This window comes from Miscanthus floridulus, chromosome 2 (genome assembly GCF_019320115.1).
Source record: "Miscanthus floridulus cultivar M001 chromosome 2, ASM1932011v1, whole genome shotgun sequence".
In the NCBI taxonomy this organism is placed as follows: domain Eukaryota; kingdom Viridiplantae; phylum Streptophyta; class Magnoliopsida; order Poales; family Poaceae; genus Miscanthus; species Miscanthus floridulus.
The window spans coordinates 175,917,719-175,933,324 of NC_089581.1; the positions used below are offsets into that span (position 1 = coordinate 175,917,719).

The window sequence follows — 15,606 nt, forward strand, 5'->3', positions numbered from 1 at the left end:
TAGCTTTTAAAACTGGGTGGAATTCAAACAGGCTAGTTTTTGCTACATTCTTAAAAACTACGAATAGCTTTTGTCAGTTTCTTGTGATCCATAAAAGTAATAAATGAAGTCAGATTCTAAAAAAATACTAAGGAATCTAAACACCCCCACGAGGCCAGTTTTTGCTGACAATCCAGATTCTAAAAACTAGAGATAAAAATTGGTTTTTAAGAAACCGAAACTAATCATATAGAGCCTAAATGGTCTCGGGTAGTCCGGCTGGATGGTGTTGCCCTGCACACAGACAGACCAAACAGACATGTACAACAAGACTACACGAGAACACAGACTAATGGATTGTATCTTGTTCTAGAATATAGACTATGTGCAAGTTTCATCGTCTACGGCTTGGTCAGATCCACTAAGAGAGCTATAGCAGCAAGGCCTTGTTTCAGCTCCTTCTGCCGAACACTACAGCGGTACTGTTTACTATGGTAACACGGAGCTGTATCGATCGTGTCGAGACGAAAAAATGAACTGCGCGGGACGCGGAGCAGGCGAAGCCACGATTTATAGCTCCTGGCCGTGTTCGGCTGGCTGGCTGGCTAATTGCCGGCTGGCCAGCCACCTCACAAAATCACTATTCACGTCCTGCCAGAACAGTACTTTCCTCTCACAACAATCAGTCGAAACAATATTTTTCAGTCTTGCCGAACAGGCCCCCTCCTAATTCGACTCCGACGTGAGCAGCTAGGTGCTACACCAAACATCCTAATTAGAAGCTACTAGTTCCCATCTAATATTAGCTATATAGATAACGTACTACTACTACTGGCGGATGCGTATTGTTTAGATCCAATAACTAAACGGTGAATGCATTAATGGTTTTATAATACCCTTCTTTTTTTTCTATTTGCTATTAGTAGAGAACCTAAATACAGGTGGGCTCTCAGGGCAAAGCGTCGTTTCATGAATTAGTAGCTGCTATATATAAGCTCGACTGAGATAGCTAGTGAGATAATTGTTAGCTAGATATCTAACTAACAATTAGCCGATTTATTAGTTGGGACCATTTAGATCTACCCTAAATAATGACTTTAGGCACCACTTTTGCCGCTTGGATTAACTAAATTATTAATAAGCCGCAGTAGCCGGAGGAAACCAGATAATAGCTTTTCATAAATTGGATGAGTCAATAGTTTAAAATAGTCCATAGCATGAGCTATTTCGATTAGCTAGTGCTTTTTTTAGCAGCTAGCAACTTATGTAATCAATCAAACAATGCCTTAGTAGCTAAATACTGTTAAGTATATATTTGCGTCAGGATACAAATGGGATGTAATTAATAGTTTAGCTCATAGTCCCACTAGTAAAAATCTATGGTTTCTTTCAATTACCAGTTAACAATTAGTTGTTTGATCCAAACATATCTACTACAAGTCAAATGACTGATTAATTAAATCAAGAGTACACACAAGCGAAGGAAGTTAAAATTGGCACTGGTTGGAGTAGGCAAAGCATGATTTGGATACGAAGCTCACAGAGACAGAGAGAGATCTTACCATGCACAATGCATGGAACTCATTGAACATGCAGTGCATTAATGTTTTTGTAGTGTCCTTCCTTTTTCTATTTGTTACTGGTGAAGCACATGAATATAGATGTAGGTGGAAGGTCAAAAATATCGTTCCGTAATCTTGTAGCTGTTATTAGCTAGCCTGAGATAGCTGGTGAGATATTTGTTAGCTAGGGATATAGGCCTTTCAAGATACATTGTTATTGTAAATGCATCTAGACATAGTGTATATCTAAGTTCACAACAAAAGCTATGAATTTAGAAATTCAAAACGTCTTAGAATTTAGAATGAAGGTAGTAGATAACAATTATCTGGTCTATTAGTTGGAACCATTTAGATGGTGCATATCTAATTTTTAGTAGCTAACTATTGGCTACAAGTGGATTCAATTAGGCCTAAGTGAACCCATGCCCTATTTCTTCACAATGTATAGCGTCAGAGATATGGGCCCGGGGTACCCTCACCGGCCATATATCTGGCCCATCAATGACTGAGGATGAAGCCCGTAAGGACTCGGCGTGACCATCAACTTGGAGATCACGACGTATCAAGGATATCTGCCACCATCGTAGTCATGGTAGGATAGAATTGATATGTTGTTGTAACAAACTAGGAATCTAATCTGAAGCGCCGATCGCCCTCGCTGTAACCCTACCCCTCTGATTATATAAAGAGGGGTAAGGACTCCGCGATCATCACGTCCACCGCAACACCATCTGTCATTCCAATCTACCTCGTAGCTAGGAGCAACAGCCCATATAACCGAGCATACGAATAAAAGAGCAAGTCGCACCACTGGAGTAGGGTTTAGCGCGCTACCGTGCCCCGAACCAGTATAAATCTTTGTGTCCCATGTGGTGCCATCTAGATCTATCTACGCGATCACGTTGCTAGACATTGCCGGAACTAAACAATCCGACATATAGAAGTAGCACAGTAGTACTAGGAAAAACATCTTTTTTTCTGACAACAAGGAAAAACATCCTTCGGTGCTCTCAAAATGGTTGAAGTAGAGTAGTACTATGAAAATCGTTCTTCCGTGCTCTCAAAATGGCTGAACTACTCCAAAGGTCCGTTTGGATTAGCTAAACTTTTTATAAGTTATGGTCGCCGGAGGGAGTCAGATAATGGCTTTCATAAAGTGGACGGTTGGATTGTTTAAAATAAACTATAAGTTGAGCTGTTTGGGTTATTTAGAGAAATTTTAGCTGCTAAAAACACATTTTTGTCAATCTAATCAGAGTACTAATTATTTGCTGGAGGTTCAGCTAATAGTAACGCCAGTAAAAAATCTATTAGCTGGTTTAAATACTAATTATTTGTTGGCAGCTAACAATTGCTCAATCTGTTCCAAATTATAAGACATTTTAGCTTTTTTTTAAATACATTTCTTTTACTATGTACCTAGACATGGTGTATATCTAAGTGCATGGCAAAAACAATGTATCTAAAAAATGTCTTATAATTTAGAACAGAGGGAGTAGTTATTTAGATCAACCATATACTTATTAGTACAAGTCAAATGATTAGTCAAATTAAAAAAAGGGGAGGAAGCAAAAACAGGCGCCGACGTACTTCCTCTATTTTAAATTCTAAATTATAAAATATTTTGACATTTATAGATACAATAGCTTTTACAATGTTTTAAGACGTACTTATATCTATGTGTGCAGTAAAAGTTATAAATTTAGGAAAGCCAAAACGTCTCTAAATTTAGAACTGAGCGAGTAGAACATGATCGGCGAAGCTCAGCAGCAGAGAGAGCGCTTAGCCTGCACCATGCATGGAAATTAAACTCATTCAGCATGCAACGCATGGTACTCCTACTACCAAACATGCGATCGCAGCGAGGCATCGGTCAGGTGGACCTAACGATTTCCACATGCAGATTCGGTGGAGGGGGGACGGAGTTGACCATATTCCCAGTGCCGGCGGTGGTCTCGTGGGCGGGGCCCGGAGGCGAGTGGCCCAGAAACGGCCGCACGCACGCTCGCGTCGTCGTCGCACGCAGCTGAACCAGAGCAGCCGCATGCGTCGCACTCGCGCTCGCACGGCCGGACCAGTCGGCGGAGGCACTGTTCACGAAAGCAGGCCTTGTTTGTTTGCTCCTTCCGGGGAGAACCCGTACACGTTAGCTTAGCTCTTGGCCGCGCGCGACCGTGGCGTGGCTAGCCGCGTCACTGGCTCACGGAAAGTGCACGCTGCTGATTGCACGAGAGGGACGATGAAACGGGTGGTCCAGGACGGCGCGCACGAGACGGTCACGATCTCGCCGTGCGGCGCCGCGAACGTGCACCGCGCAGAGGGGATAAAGGGGGGTCGCGCGTTGCAACGAGCCAGGGACGGGAACCGACCGGCGCACCGGCAGGCGCTCGGTCCGAGCCGTGTGCCGTGTCGCCCGCGGACGCACGGCCCGTGCGCGCAATTGCTGCTCGCTGGCACGCCCATGCTTCGCTTCTCTTCCCCTCTTCATGCGATGCGAGCGAGGAGAGAGAGACCCCCGAGGTGTATATAAATGCCAGGTCGGCGCGTTTAATTCCACTCCCCACTTCAGCCCCCGTCCCTCCCTCCCGTTGGCAGCATCATCCATCACCTCGCTCCGCCTCGCCGGCGCCGCCCGCTTGCCGTGCGTGCTCCCGGGGATGCTGCGGGCGGTGCGGTACCTGCTGGGGTCGCCGGGCGCGAGCGGGTTCGGGTCGAGATCGACGGCGGAGGAGGTGACCGGGGACCTGGGCGCGACGACGGCCATCATCACGGGCGCCACGTCGGGGATCGGCGCGGAGACGGCGCGCGTGCTGGCGAAGCGCGGCGCCCGCGTGGTGATCCCGGCGCGGACCGCCAAGGCGGCGGAGGATGTGCGCGCGCGCATCGTGGCCGAGTGCCCCGCCGCCGACGTCCTCGTGCTCCCGCTCGACCTCAGCTCGCTCGCGTCCGTGCGCGCCTTCGCCGACAGGTTCCTCGCGCTCGGCCTCCCGCTCCACCTCCTCGTGTACGTCGTCCAGTCCCTCGGCTTTCCTTTCCTTTTTCTCCCTCGCGTCTCCGACGCCACGTCCCTGTGTGGAGTGCGCGGTTCGCCTGCTTGTTCGCTCCATCGATCGATCGTCTCGATTCTGCGTTTGTCGGGCCACGGTCACCACACGCATGTATGTGTATGTGATGTGCATGTCTCATGTCTGTGCGTGCAGAAACAATGCCGGCAAGTTCTCGCACGGGCAGCTGGCGCTCTCGGAGGACGGCGTGGAGATGACCTTCGCCACCAACTACCTAGGGCACTTCCTGCTGACGAAGCTGCTGGCGGGGCGGATGGCGGAGACGGCGGCGGCCACGGGCGTGCAGGGCCGCATCGTCAACGTGTCGTCCAGTGTGCACGGCTGGTTCGCCGGCGACTGGGCCGAGTACCTGCACCTCGTCACGCGCCGCAAGATGTGAGTCTGAGCCTGGCACGGCTGCTGCTGCTTCTTACAACCTCTGGTAGTAACATTTTGTGGTGTCGTGGTTAACCTGACAACAACCTTTGCATTGTGTTGGCAATGGCATGTGGGCCGGCAGACCCTACGACGCGACGCAGGCGTACGCGGTGTCCAAGCTCGCCAACGTGCTGCACACCAGAGAGCTCGCCGCGCGCCTGCAGGTCTGTCCGTCCGTCCGCCCGCCCCTGTCGGCTCTCGGTTCCGCCATGGGCATGCATGTGCACTGACCGACTCTGACTGGGTAATGGGGGATGTCATGTTCCTGATGGCCGGGGTCGGTCGGGTTTCGTTTCACCAGGAAATGGGCGCCAACGTGACGGTGAACTGCGTGCACCCGGGCATCGTGAGGACCCGCCTCAACCGCGACCGCGACGGCGTCCTCACCGGTGAGTGAGAAAAACTGACAATGGACTGACTCGTTCGTCTGAATGACTCTGAATGGAGTGAGTTAAATTTTGTGTGTTGCAGATCTGGTGTTCCTGCTGCTGTCCAAGCTGCTGAAAACGATCCCTCAGGTAGTTCGCGAAATTTGGATTTTGAGGCTACTGTAGCACTTTCGTTTTTATTTGACAAATAGTGTCCAAACATTGACTAATTAGGCTTAAAACGTTCGTCTCGTAATTTCCCATCAAATTGTGCAATTAGTTTTTCTTTTCGTCTACATTTAATGCTCCATGCACAGGGCACAAACATTCGATGTAACAGGTACTGTAGCAACTTTTTGGATTTTGGGTCCAACTAAACAAGCTAACGTACCCTCACCAAATCCCTTCAAATTTTATTCCCTGCTCCATGTGTAGGAGTACTCCTATGTGTTGGTCTGTAGTTATTGCAGCATCCACTATAACCCTCTCTGTACTAGTCGGTAATAAACCCCACCGCGGTCGCCGTCAGTGGCCTGAGCTCACCTCCTCCCTCCCACTGCGCAATGCGCATGCAGGCTGCGGCGACCACGTGCTACGTGGCGGCCCACCCGAGGGTGGCCGGCGTGTCTGGCCGCTACTTCGCCGACTGCAACGAGGCGCTGCCGTCGCCGGTCGCCACCGACCGCCACGAGGCCGCGCGCCTCTGGCGGGTCTCCGAGGCCATCATCGACGGCTGCACCAGCGGCGGCCAACCCCAGCAGGACTGCACTACGGCTCCGCTACTACGATTCCTCCCGTCCCTGGAGCTTCTTCGTCGCCGCGTCGTCGAGCCTGCTGAATGCTGATCCAGCTCCAGCATATCCGTCCTTTTGTTTTCGCCGCTGCGTCTCCATGATGTGAGATGCGTGTACAATACATATACATATCCGATCGATCCCGTCCTGGCAGCATTATAAAAAATATATGGCTATGTTCTTATGAGCTTATAAGACAGAATCAATCTTACTTTTTTTTTAGTCATAGAATAATATTTTTCTTTTACAACAAATCAGTCGTAAATCAATAAATCAATAGGAACTGCCGAGCCACAGCTTGTAGCGTACTCCTGTCCTGTCCTATATACTATACACCATTTGTTTACTCCAAATCCACTCAGTAGCTAGCAGCATCCAACGCTGTAGTAGTAGTAGTTCTGTGTTTGTGTGTCTGTAAGTCTGTTTGGACTCTGAACATTGACCTGTGGCTGTGCTGCGTACTTGGTGTCGATCGGTGCCGGAACAGTGGGCAGCAAGCAAGTGCTGTACTCTACGACGTGCGCCTGCTTGCTTTTGTCTGTCCTCCTGCACCAGCAGCAGCAGTCCAGCAGTATATCGTCACCATGGCATCCATCTCCCGTTGGTGTCAGTCAGTGAGATACGCGTGCATGCATCCATCATCCATGATCCATTGGTGTCATTGGTGTCATGCGCCGCTCCGCTCAGCGCAGCGGCTCTGCTCTTGCTCTGTGTCCATCTCCCATCCACCATCTCCGTCGCCTGCCGCTGCCGGGCGGGGCTCTAGTTTATCCGTTGGTGTCAGCAAAGGTGACATGTCGAGACACGGCGCATGGCCGGCCGGCAGCATCTCTCGCTTGCGTGCAAGTACGAGCTGCTGCTGCTGGTGCACGCACGCACGGGTGGATGAGTTGCCGAATTGTCTTGTTCGATTGGATCCATCGACCAGGACACCACCACGGGCCACCAGCCTCCTGCTGGGGCGACTTCGGAGTTGTGAAAAAGAGTGGGTACCGTGAGCGTGAGTTTAGCCCCTCAATTAGGAGTATTAAACATAGACTAATTATAAAGTTAATTACACAGTTTGAGACTAATTTACGAAACGAATCTATTAAGTCTAATTAGGCCATGATTTGACAATGTGATGCTACAGTAAACATTTACTAATTATGGATTAATTAAGGCTTAATAGATTTGCTTCGCTAATTAGTCTACTCCTGTGCAATTGGTTTTATAATTAGCTCATATTTAATCCTTCTAATTAGTATTTAAATGTTCGATGTGACACGACTAAACTTTAGCCTTCGAAAACAGACACAGTCAAGTGATCCATCTGATCTGATTCTCAATTTCTGGTCTCACGGGCAATGACCATGACACCCGTCCCAATCATTGCCAGCACTTTGGATCTTGGTCCTTGGATGGGTGCTTCTAGGAACTCTCTTGGCTTTGTGGGGTGGGATGAGACAGGGATCAAAATGACTAAACACCTATGCTTGCATGATACAAAAGGCCTTCTTTGCTAATTATTGAGAGCTACATATGCTCAGCCTGTTCGGTTGGCTAATTCGTATCGTTGCTGGTCGTGAAAAAATACTGCTGGCTGGTTTGTGTGAGAGAAAAATACTATTCTGGCTGAAAATTTACGATCGTTTACGATAAGCCATAGCCAAACGAACAGGCTGACTATACACAGGTCTGCTCAAACCTAAGCTAAGCGCCACCGATAACACCACCAGAAATGGACAGGGTAACATATATGAGAGTAGTGTTTTAGGTTCAGCTTCATTATTCTATTTCCTATCTTTTCCTTGCACCATGACGAGTACGACTTGATTGTACGAATTGCATTTCCTTTGCTCCTCAAATTATGCATTCATATTACCCTCGAAACTAACGTTTGGTTCCATTTACTCCTTCGAAATAATTCAGTTGGTCCAATTTACAAGTTAACAAGATTTGTCCTTTTTATTTCTGCCCCCTTTACGTACAAGTTTTTAAATTTAAAATTTTGTGAGATAATAGAGAACATCATATTTTGCGTTAGAAAAATACATTATGAATTTTTCATCATTATATTTCGTATAATTTTGTATCTCTAGTATTAATTTACTGTGAAATTTCCTAACCTATCAAAATAATGGCAAAATTAAGATGTACTTTTTTTACATAAAGTATGATGTACTCTGTTGCCTCGTAAAATTTTAAATTAAACTCGACTTGTACGTGGAGAAAGGAAAAAATAAAAAATCTTCTTAAATGGTGAATTAAACCAACTAAAATAGTTGGAGGAGCAAATCAAACCAAACATTAGTTTAGGGGGGGGGGGGGGTATCTGGATATTGCCAAGCACATGGGGAGTGATTTGGACTTTTACCCTTCTATATACGGCTATACATAACCAAATGTGATATAAATATGGATGTCAGGGTGTGCACCCAATTTATAGTACTAAATATTAGTCAGCTACATTTTTTCGCAACACAATCTTTTCTAACTTGAATTAAAAATATCTATAAAATATGTCATCTTAAATTTTAAATATATTATTAGGAAGCTGTTTTTATTAATGTATCTCCTGGTGTCATTCTTGTGCTGTCAATCCATACAAAATTTCAGATAATGTTCAAATTTAAAAAATTTGACTTAGGAGTGTTAGTTCATATAAACCGGGGGTGTGGGGGTTAACCTTGCAGTATGAAACCAGAGAGGAGAAATGGAGAATAGAGAAGGAATTCCAATAGAGAATACCTTCTGCAGAGTGGAGACTGAGTGTTATCCACTAGGTTAGTCTGCCGAGCTGTGCATGGCCCACATCTTCCAGGCCTTTACCAACAAAGGCCCAATAGGCAAAAAGAGACCACTGTCTAAAGACGAAACCGAAGAAGGCCTTCTCAGTCGTTTTTTTACGAACCTACCATTAACAACTTGCAGCCCAGACCTGCCGTTGACCTCAAACATCTGCTTTTATGCCCAAACATGTCCCTTGCATGCTTTGCAAAAGTGATGGGGCATGACTCGTGTTTGGCACAGCCACAATACCGGTTTGAGTAGTGAGAGAGAGAGAGAGAGAGAGAGGGAAAAGACTGCCAAAAGTCTTCGATGCAAAAGCTGAATATCCAATTTAACAGCCACCTTTGACCTCTCCAATCAGCCACAATGGAGTAGAAATTTGACTGATCTTGAATGGTGCTCATGGTTATCTCTTCCTCTCAAGTGCCAGATGATTGAGCCGCAGTAGTAGTCAAGATGAACCAATAGTCATTCGGTCCCCCAGGACAAAAGTTCTAGACTTGACATCACCAACACATACACCCCAAGTTGCAACTGGGGCCTCAAACAAAACATGGCTGCAACGGTTCACTTTCCATTTGCTTTTGCAATGACATAATGCTATTAGCAGGTTTTCATCTGAAACTGTTCATAATCAGAACTGATCTGAGCCCACTGGCCACTGCAGCCACAAGGTTCTTTCGGTTATCAGTAGATGTTTAATGCTCTGCACTGTTAGAGAGAAAGGGCAGATCATGTGGTGTGTCTGCCTGGGGGCTTTTGCAGGATAACCGCGCAATCAGCTTTGATTTCGAAGGCCACATTCATGGCTTGCCCAGCTGACATGAAGTTCTGCAACCATCCAACGGCTTGAGCTCATCACATCGTTGCAAGTGTAGACACAGCTTTAATGCTTCCCATATGCTGGTAGTTTATTAAAGCAGACACATGCTATTTCTGCATTCTGCTCACACAGATAACTGCCAAAGCAACAAGGTCAGCAAACTGGCAAAGCACGTAAAGGTCCATGGCGAAAACAAGAATTCTCTATTAAGACCTTATGCACAAAAACAAGCACGAGTGGCAAACTAGTGTCACGCTCATCTTCAAACAAATCTCAAGTTCAACGACTTTGAACAAACCTGAATAACCACAGCCTGCTTTGACTTCAAAAACATAATACGATTTTATTGTCCTGAAAACCAATGAGTTGGATCAAATGCCCCTAACTGATATGCCACATTCTTGTACAACCTTTGAATTTCGGTCTTCCTAAATACCCTACATTCTTTGTCTTCTATGTTTCCGAAGAGGAGTCCCTTTCACCCCAGCAAACAAGCTTGAAAGATATCAGTTTTCTTGATTGATTATTAGTAGCGTTTATCTGTGGATGCAGACATGCAGTAGTCTGCAAGCTTCGGTATAAAAAAAAGTGCATGTAACACATACGATTACAAGAAAAAAAAATCCACAAGACTCAACGTTTTGAGCAAAAATTCCAAGACTTCGAAGATATACCTTTATCAATAGTGTTAGTTGCCAATTTTAAAATGTACCAGTATGTTCAGGGACCATAAATAACAAATCCCTTAGATTACAAAGCATTCCGAATATATAAATGTATGACCATGAAAAGATCTCTCAAATGTACAAAATGACATTCACCAAAACATTTGAAAGGATATGAAAACACAGAAGAATCATGATAGCTTTGTTACCAAGAGAAGTTCATGAATAAAGTTTTTGCAGCAGCTTAAGGGCTAACTTTTACTGCCATCCAATCGTTGGATCCATCGTCATTTTGTCTTGTAAACATCAACCTTTGATTGCTTTTCAGGTTCAAATAATCAACCTAAGCACAATAATACAATGACAATGAGATGATTAATCATGCAAAAGCTCTAATGTATCAGGCAACAACTGCTAAACTCTTGATTTGCAATCTTCTGTGCATTTTGGATGCAGTACTGAATTAGTGATGGATGAAGTATATAACAAAAGCACAAATTCTGGATTTAAAAAGCTACCAGACCACTGGTAATTGGCGGTACCCATGTACTTATTCATAGCTGGTTACTGCAAAAGAACTATTTCCAAGGGGAACTGAGTTGGCCTTTTTTTCTAAAAAAAAATAGATGAACAGTACGCTACTGTGATTTGGTGGGATTTTCTGATATTCTGGCAATTAATAGCAGCGCCCATTTAGCAGGGAATGAAATAATATGGCATTGAGATGGTATTTGGAGTGTAAATTGAAAATTGTGGGCGGATTCAGTACAATAAAAAGAACCATAACCTATCTTCATTCCTATTTAGCGCCAAAGTCATCATTTTCTGACACTATATCCCCAGCGTTACAATTTTCAAAAATAGTGTGTTACAACTTACAATCGTATCACCAATTAGGGAACTTAAAAATACAAAAAAAAAAATCTGAATCTAAACATTTTTTGCAAGATTATATTGTTTTGGTTCCTCACGATAAGCTAAACCAAAATTTTAGGTTTGTCCTCTGCATGAAAATACTGAACGCAGCACTTTTCTGTAACTTAATCATATATGGTAGTACAAAACATGAGAGCAACAATAGGAAAGTGAAAAAAGGGCTGCCTAACCTTTTCCGGATCAAGAACCAGAAGGCAAAAGGCATCTACTGGGCCCGCTAATGGATCGAGATGAACACCCTTAACGTGCTCATCATCTAGAACCGGAATGCCTGGCTGTGGTCCTAAGTACTGCAATCTCGACTTCACTGAACTTGAAAACCATGCTTCCTCCCTGTGCTGTGAAAGAAGTGACAACCATTATTTACCACGGAATGAATAGAAAACTTTATAAAACTCTGTACAAGAGAATACAACAAGGTAAGCGATAGGGCTATTCTAAGCAGCATAAACAAAAGCTTTGAAAGGTTATTGAGGTGACAAGAACATATGGTTGAACCTGATAGATGAACGAAACCCAGCTATGAACTTGAAGTAAAGCTACACTAAGCTAAACTACTAGAACAACTGGCAGTGTGCTCAAAAGCGTAACCAGACCAGTGCACTCTATACAGCGCGTAGACAAAATGCAGCAGTGATCAGCTCTCAGGTCTAACCTGGAGCTTGGCAGGGTCTGCACTAGAAGCATCAATCACATCTATGCTGCCACTGATACGGAATTGCTCCCAGCTATCTGTGAAGTACCAACAAATCTGCAGGGTTTTACACACAAGTTCAGGGGCAGCGCTAAATCAACTTGCCATCTTGAGTGATGTAAGTATGTAACTGTGACATTTCTAATGTTCTACATAGCACACCTCACCAAAGGGGCAGCTCTTGATCTCACCAATCTGTTGAATCAAAATTACACATGGAAGTGTAACAGGGAATCAGGGAGCAGGGAAATAAAAAAAATGCCAATCAACGCAGAGCATAGCAACCCACCTTGTTGCTTCGGGCGTCCGTATTAATCATAATCTTATCAGAGTGTTCCTGAAAACCCCTAATCACAAATGGGAAGCCCACGTCAAATCGAAATCACAAATGCAGAACCACGCGCTCCAGGATACCTGAACACGACGGTGCGGTTCGCCGGCCTGCCGCCGGCGCCCACCGTGGCCTGAAAGGAATCGACAGTTGTGAGCAAACCTTGTTTTCCCCAATCCGGAGGAAGGCACAAAGGCGATCGAAACGTACGAGTTGGAAGAAGGTGGAGTGCCTGAGGTGGCCGTTGGCGTCCAGCGCTCTCTGGAGCAGCGCCCTCCAGGGGCTGGAAAGCGCCGACGCAGCGGCGCCAGCTCCGGCCATCTGCTCGTCGCCGATTCTGCCCCTCTCGCCGACGCGCGGCTTCACCAACGCCTGGTGCAGATTAACGGACCCGATTCGTTAGACTCCATGTGCCTCACGCGTCATTGATAGTCAACCTCTGTGGGGCCCACAATCAGTGCCTCAACCCTACAACAGGTAGCTTAACGTTCGCGTAATAGAGAGCTTTCCCCCGCCCCGACACTCGATGTGGAAGTGGTGGGCGCCCCACGCCAGCGCGCGGGCCGTCGCCGTCGACCGTCGCGATGGTTCTTGTCCCCCTCTCCCTCCCCTATGTTCCTCGACCCTCGGCGGCTCCTTTCCCTACCCCGGTGGCCTCCTTCCCCACACCCCCCGATGCTGCCCCTCCCCCCACACCGACGTCATCTCCCACCGGGAGCCCCCACCCTGCACAAGGCTCTCTCTCATCCCTTATGTTGCAATTATATGTTTCAATTGGTTCAGGAGTTTCAAATGTATGTTGCATTTGTTTCATATGGATATTGCAAAAGTAGATTGGAGGATGTTGCATATGTTGCAATTGTTTCAGAGGCATGTTGCAAGAGTATGTTTCGAATGTTTCAGGTGTTTCAGCGGTATGTTTCATCTGTGTGTTTCCGGACGCGTGTTGCAATTATGTTGCATGTGTTTTAATCGAATGTTGCATATGGTTGCAATGGTTTTCAAGTGTGTTTCAGATGTGTTTTTTCAAGTGTTTCATAAGCATGTTTCAAGTGTTTCAACTGACTTCAGACGTATGTTGCAACCGTTGTATTTGGATGTTTCAAAAGTAGATCAGGTGTGAAAGGGACCGTGACGCCTAAGAGGGGTGGATTAGGCAACTTAAAATTCTAACTCTAAATTATGACCTCTTTTTCTATTCTTAGTAAAACATATGCAAAAGATAAACTATCTAAATGTGCAACTACGATTTTGCTAGTGTGTTGCTATCTCTACCGCAAAAAGAGTTATGCAAACAATGTAAACGTGGAAGCTAAAGAGTAAGGTAGAGATATGCAAACTCCCATCGACGACTCTAATATTTTTATCGAGGTATCGAGAAGCGCGCAAGCTTTCCCCTAGTCCTCGTTGGAGCCCCTCACAAGGAATCCCTCGCAAAGGGCCAAGCTTTCGGTCGGGTAACTCCGTGGATAGCTCCGGGCCTTTTCCACGGACAAGTGGGTCTTCGGTGTGCCTTCCGGTAAGCCTCTCCTGGATCATTCCCCTCCGTCTTTACTATCAAGCTTCCGGTCGAACCGTCGCGGCCTTGTTCCCTCCGGTACACGGTGGCGGCCACACCACAAACGCGGTTGGTGTGATTTCGCAAGATTACAAGCCCCTCTGATGTACAACAATGGTACGCGCAAGCACCGAGTGGTAAGAGGTATGCAAACCTCACTAAACACTAGGCCTAAACCTAGAGCAAGCATATAAGCGGTGGTCTAATCAACCTAAGCACTTCGCAAAAGCACATACGCTAATCAGCTAATGAATCACTAAATACTATGCAAGTGGAGATCACTAAAATGATGTATTGACACTCTTGGTATGTTTTCTCAGCTCCACTCATCTCAAATGCGCGGTTGGGGGGTCTATTTATAAGCCCCACTGAGAAAGTAGCCGTTGGGGACGAAACCTAGCTTTCCGCTACTAACCGGACGCTGATCACGTCCCGACCGTTGGAGCGCACGCGTTGATCGGACTCGGGTCAGAGTTCGGTCATCATCATCCGGTCGTGCTGGCGCCACTCTGGAACATCTCTGGACTCGATCGGACGCTACAGTTCGTGCGTCCGGTCGTCCAGTCTGCTGCGTCCGGTCACGCTGAAAACACTGCCGTGACGATGAATAGTGTCACCAGTGCATCCGGTCACTGCTTCGCTCAGTGTCTGGTCACAGCTGCCGACGCCTGCTGTTGTCTGGCACCTAGTCGGACACGTCCGGTCACTCATAGGGTCGCGTCCGGTCACCTCTGCCGGACTCGTTTCTTCGCGATCTTGCGTCCGGTTTGGTTCCAATCTTCGTGCTTGGACTTTGCTTGACATTGTATGTCTTCTATGCATCTTCACATGTCTTTCTTGAGGTGTTGATCATCGGATCATTACGTTGCCTTCGTCCAAGTCACGTTTTACATCATATTGAACTACAAAATAATTATTTGCAAAAAAACCATTAGTCCAATTTAGATGTGTTGGTCATCAAACACTAAAATCCAAATTAAATGGGCCTAGGGTCTATTTTCCTTATAGGGTGTTGCATCTCTTCTCCTCCCACCTTCTACTCGTCTCTCCCGGAGCCGGCAGGGTATCCATACGAACGAGGGATGGACGATAGGCGACGCTGCCTCCGGAGCGGGATGGGCGCGCTCTCCTGTTGCGCGGGCGCAGTGGACGCAATTTCTGTTTGTAATCGATTTTTTACGTGAGGGGCGGGTGGTTGCGTCGAACGGAGTCGTGTCCGGATGCAGGCCTAGGGCTAGATGTCCGGGCGCTAGGCTTGCCGAATAGAGAATAATACTCTCTGATCAGGATAATACTAAAAAAATAGATAGCTTATGTTTATGTACACAAATACAATACAAAATTTGCTATCAGAATGTGAGCAAACTTATGATCAATTCCTGCTCACGCTATCACTTCCTTTTCCAGTCCTGCTGGCTTGTTGTCTGATTGTTCCTTTGCCTCCTCTCTGATGGATCATTGTTAATTAATCAAACAATTTACAAGTAAAAAAGTTTCATGTGAAGGATCAAGCAATACTCTTATGTCTTGGCAGATTGCATCGTTATCAGAAGCGAAAGTTTCAGAAATAGTTGCTGGAGTTGAGCTTCAACCCATAATGAAATAGTCCTTTTCTGCTTGATACTGTATACTGGTGATATTT

General features: G+C 46.1%; 2 protein-coding genes across 2 annotated transcripts; one reads left to right on the forward strand and one right to left on the reverse strand.

The window, feature by feature from the left end:
* Positions 1-3,936: 3,936 nt before the first annotated feature.
* LOC136540787 (short-chain dehydrogenase TIC 32 B, chloroplastic-like) lies at positions 3,937-6,491 on the forward strand. Its single transcript, XM_066532807.1, has 6 exons — positions 3,937-4,545; positions 4,742-4,981; positions 5,106-5,187; positions 5,325-5,412; positions 5,495-5,541; positions 5,967-6,491. Exons 1-6 carry the CDS (start codon positions 4,028-4,030, stop codon positions 6,234-6,236), a joined length of 1,245 nt encoding a protein of 414 aa, XP_066388904.1. The 5' UTR covers positions 3,937-4,027; the 3' UTR covers positions 6,237-6,491.
* A 3,830-nt stretch (positions 6,492-10,321) lies between these two features.
* Positions 10,322-12,868, reverse strand: LOC136540788 (pyridoxine/pyridoxamine 5'-phosphate oxidase 2-like). The gene is made up of 7 exons (XM_066532808.1): positions 12,617-12,868; positions 12,490-12,539; positions 12,365-12,422; positions 12,238-12,270; positions 12,037-12,132; positions 11,552-11,719; positions 10,322-10,788 (listed from the first exon to the last, which is right to left on the reverse strand). Exons 1-7 carry the CDS (start codon positions 12,725-12,727, stop codon positions 10,690-10,692), a joined length of 615 nt encoding a protein of 204 aa, XP_066388905.1. The 5' UTR covers positions 12,728-12,868; the 3' UTR covers positions 10,322-10,689.
* Between the last annotated feature and the right edge of the window lie 2,738 nt (positions 12,869-15,606).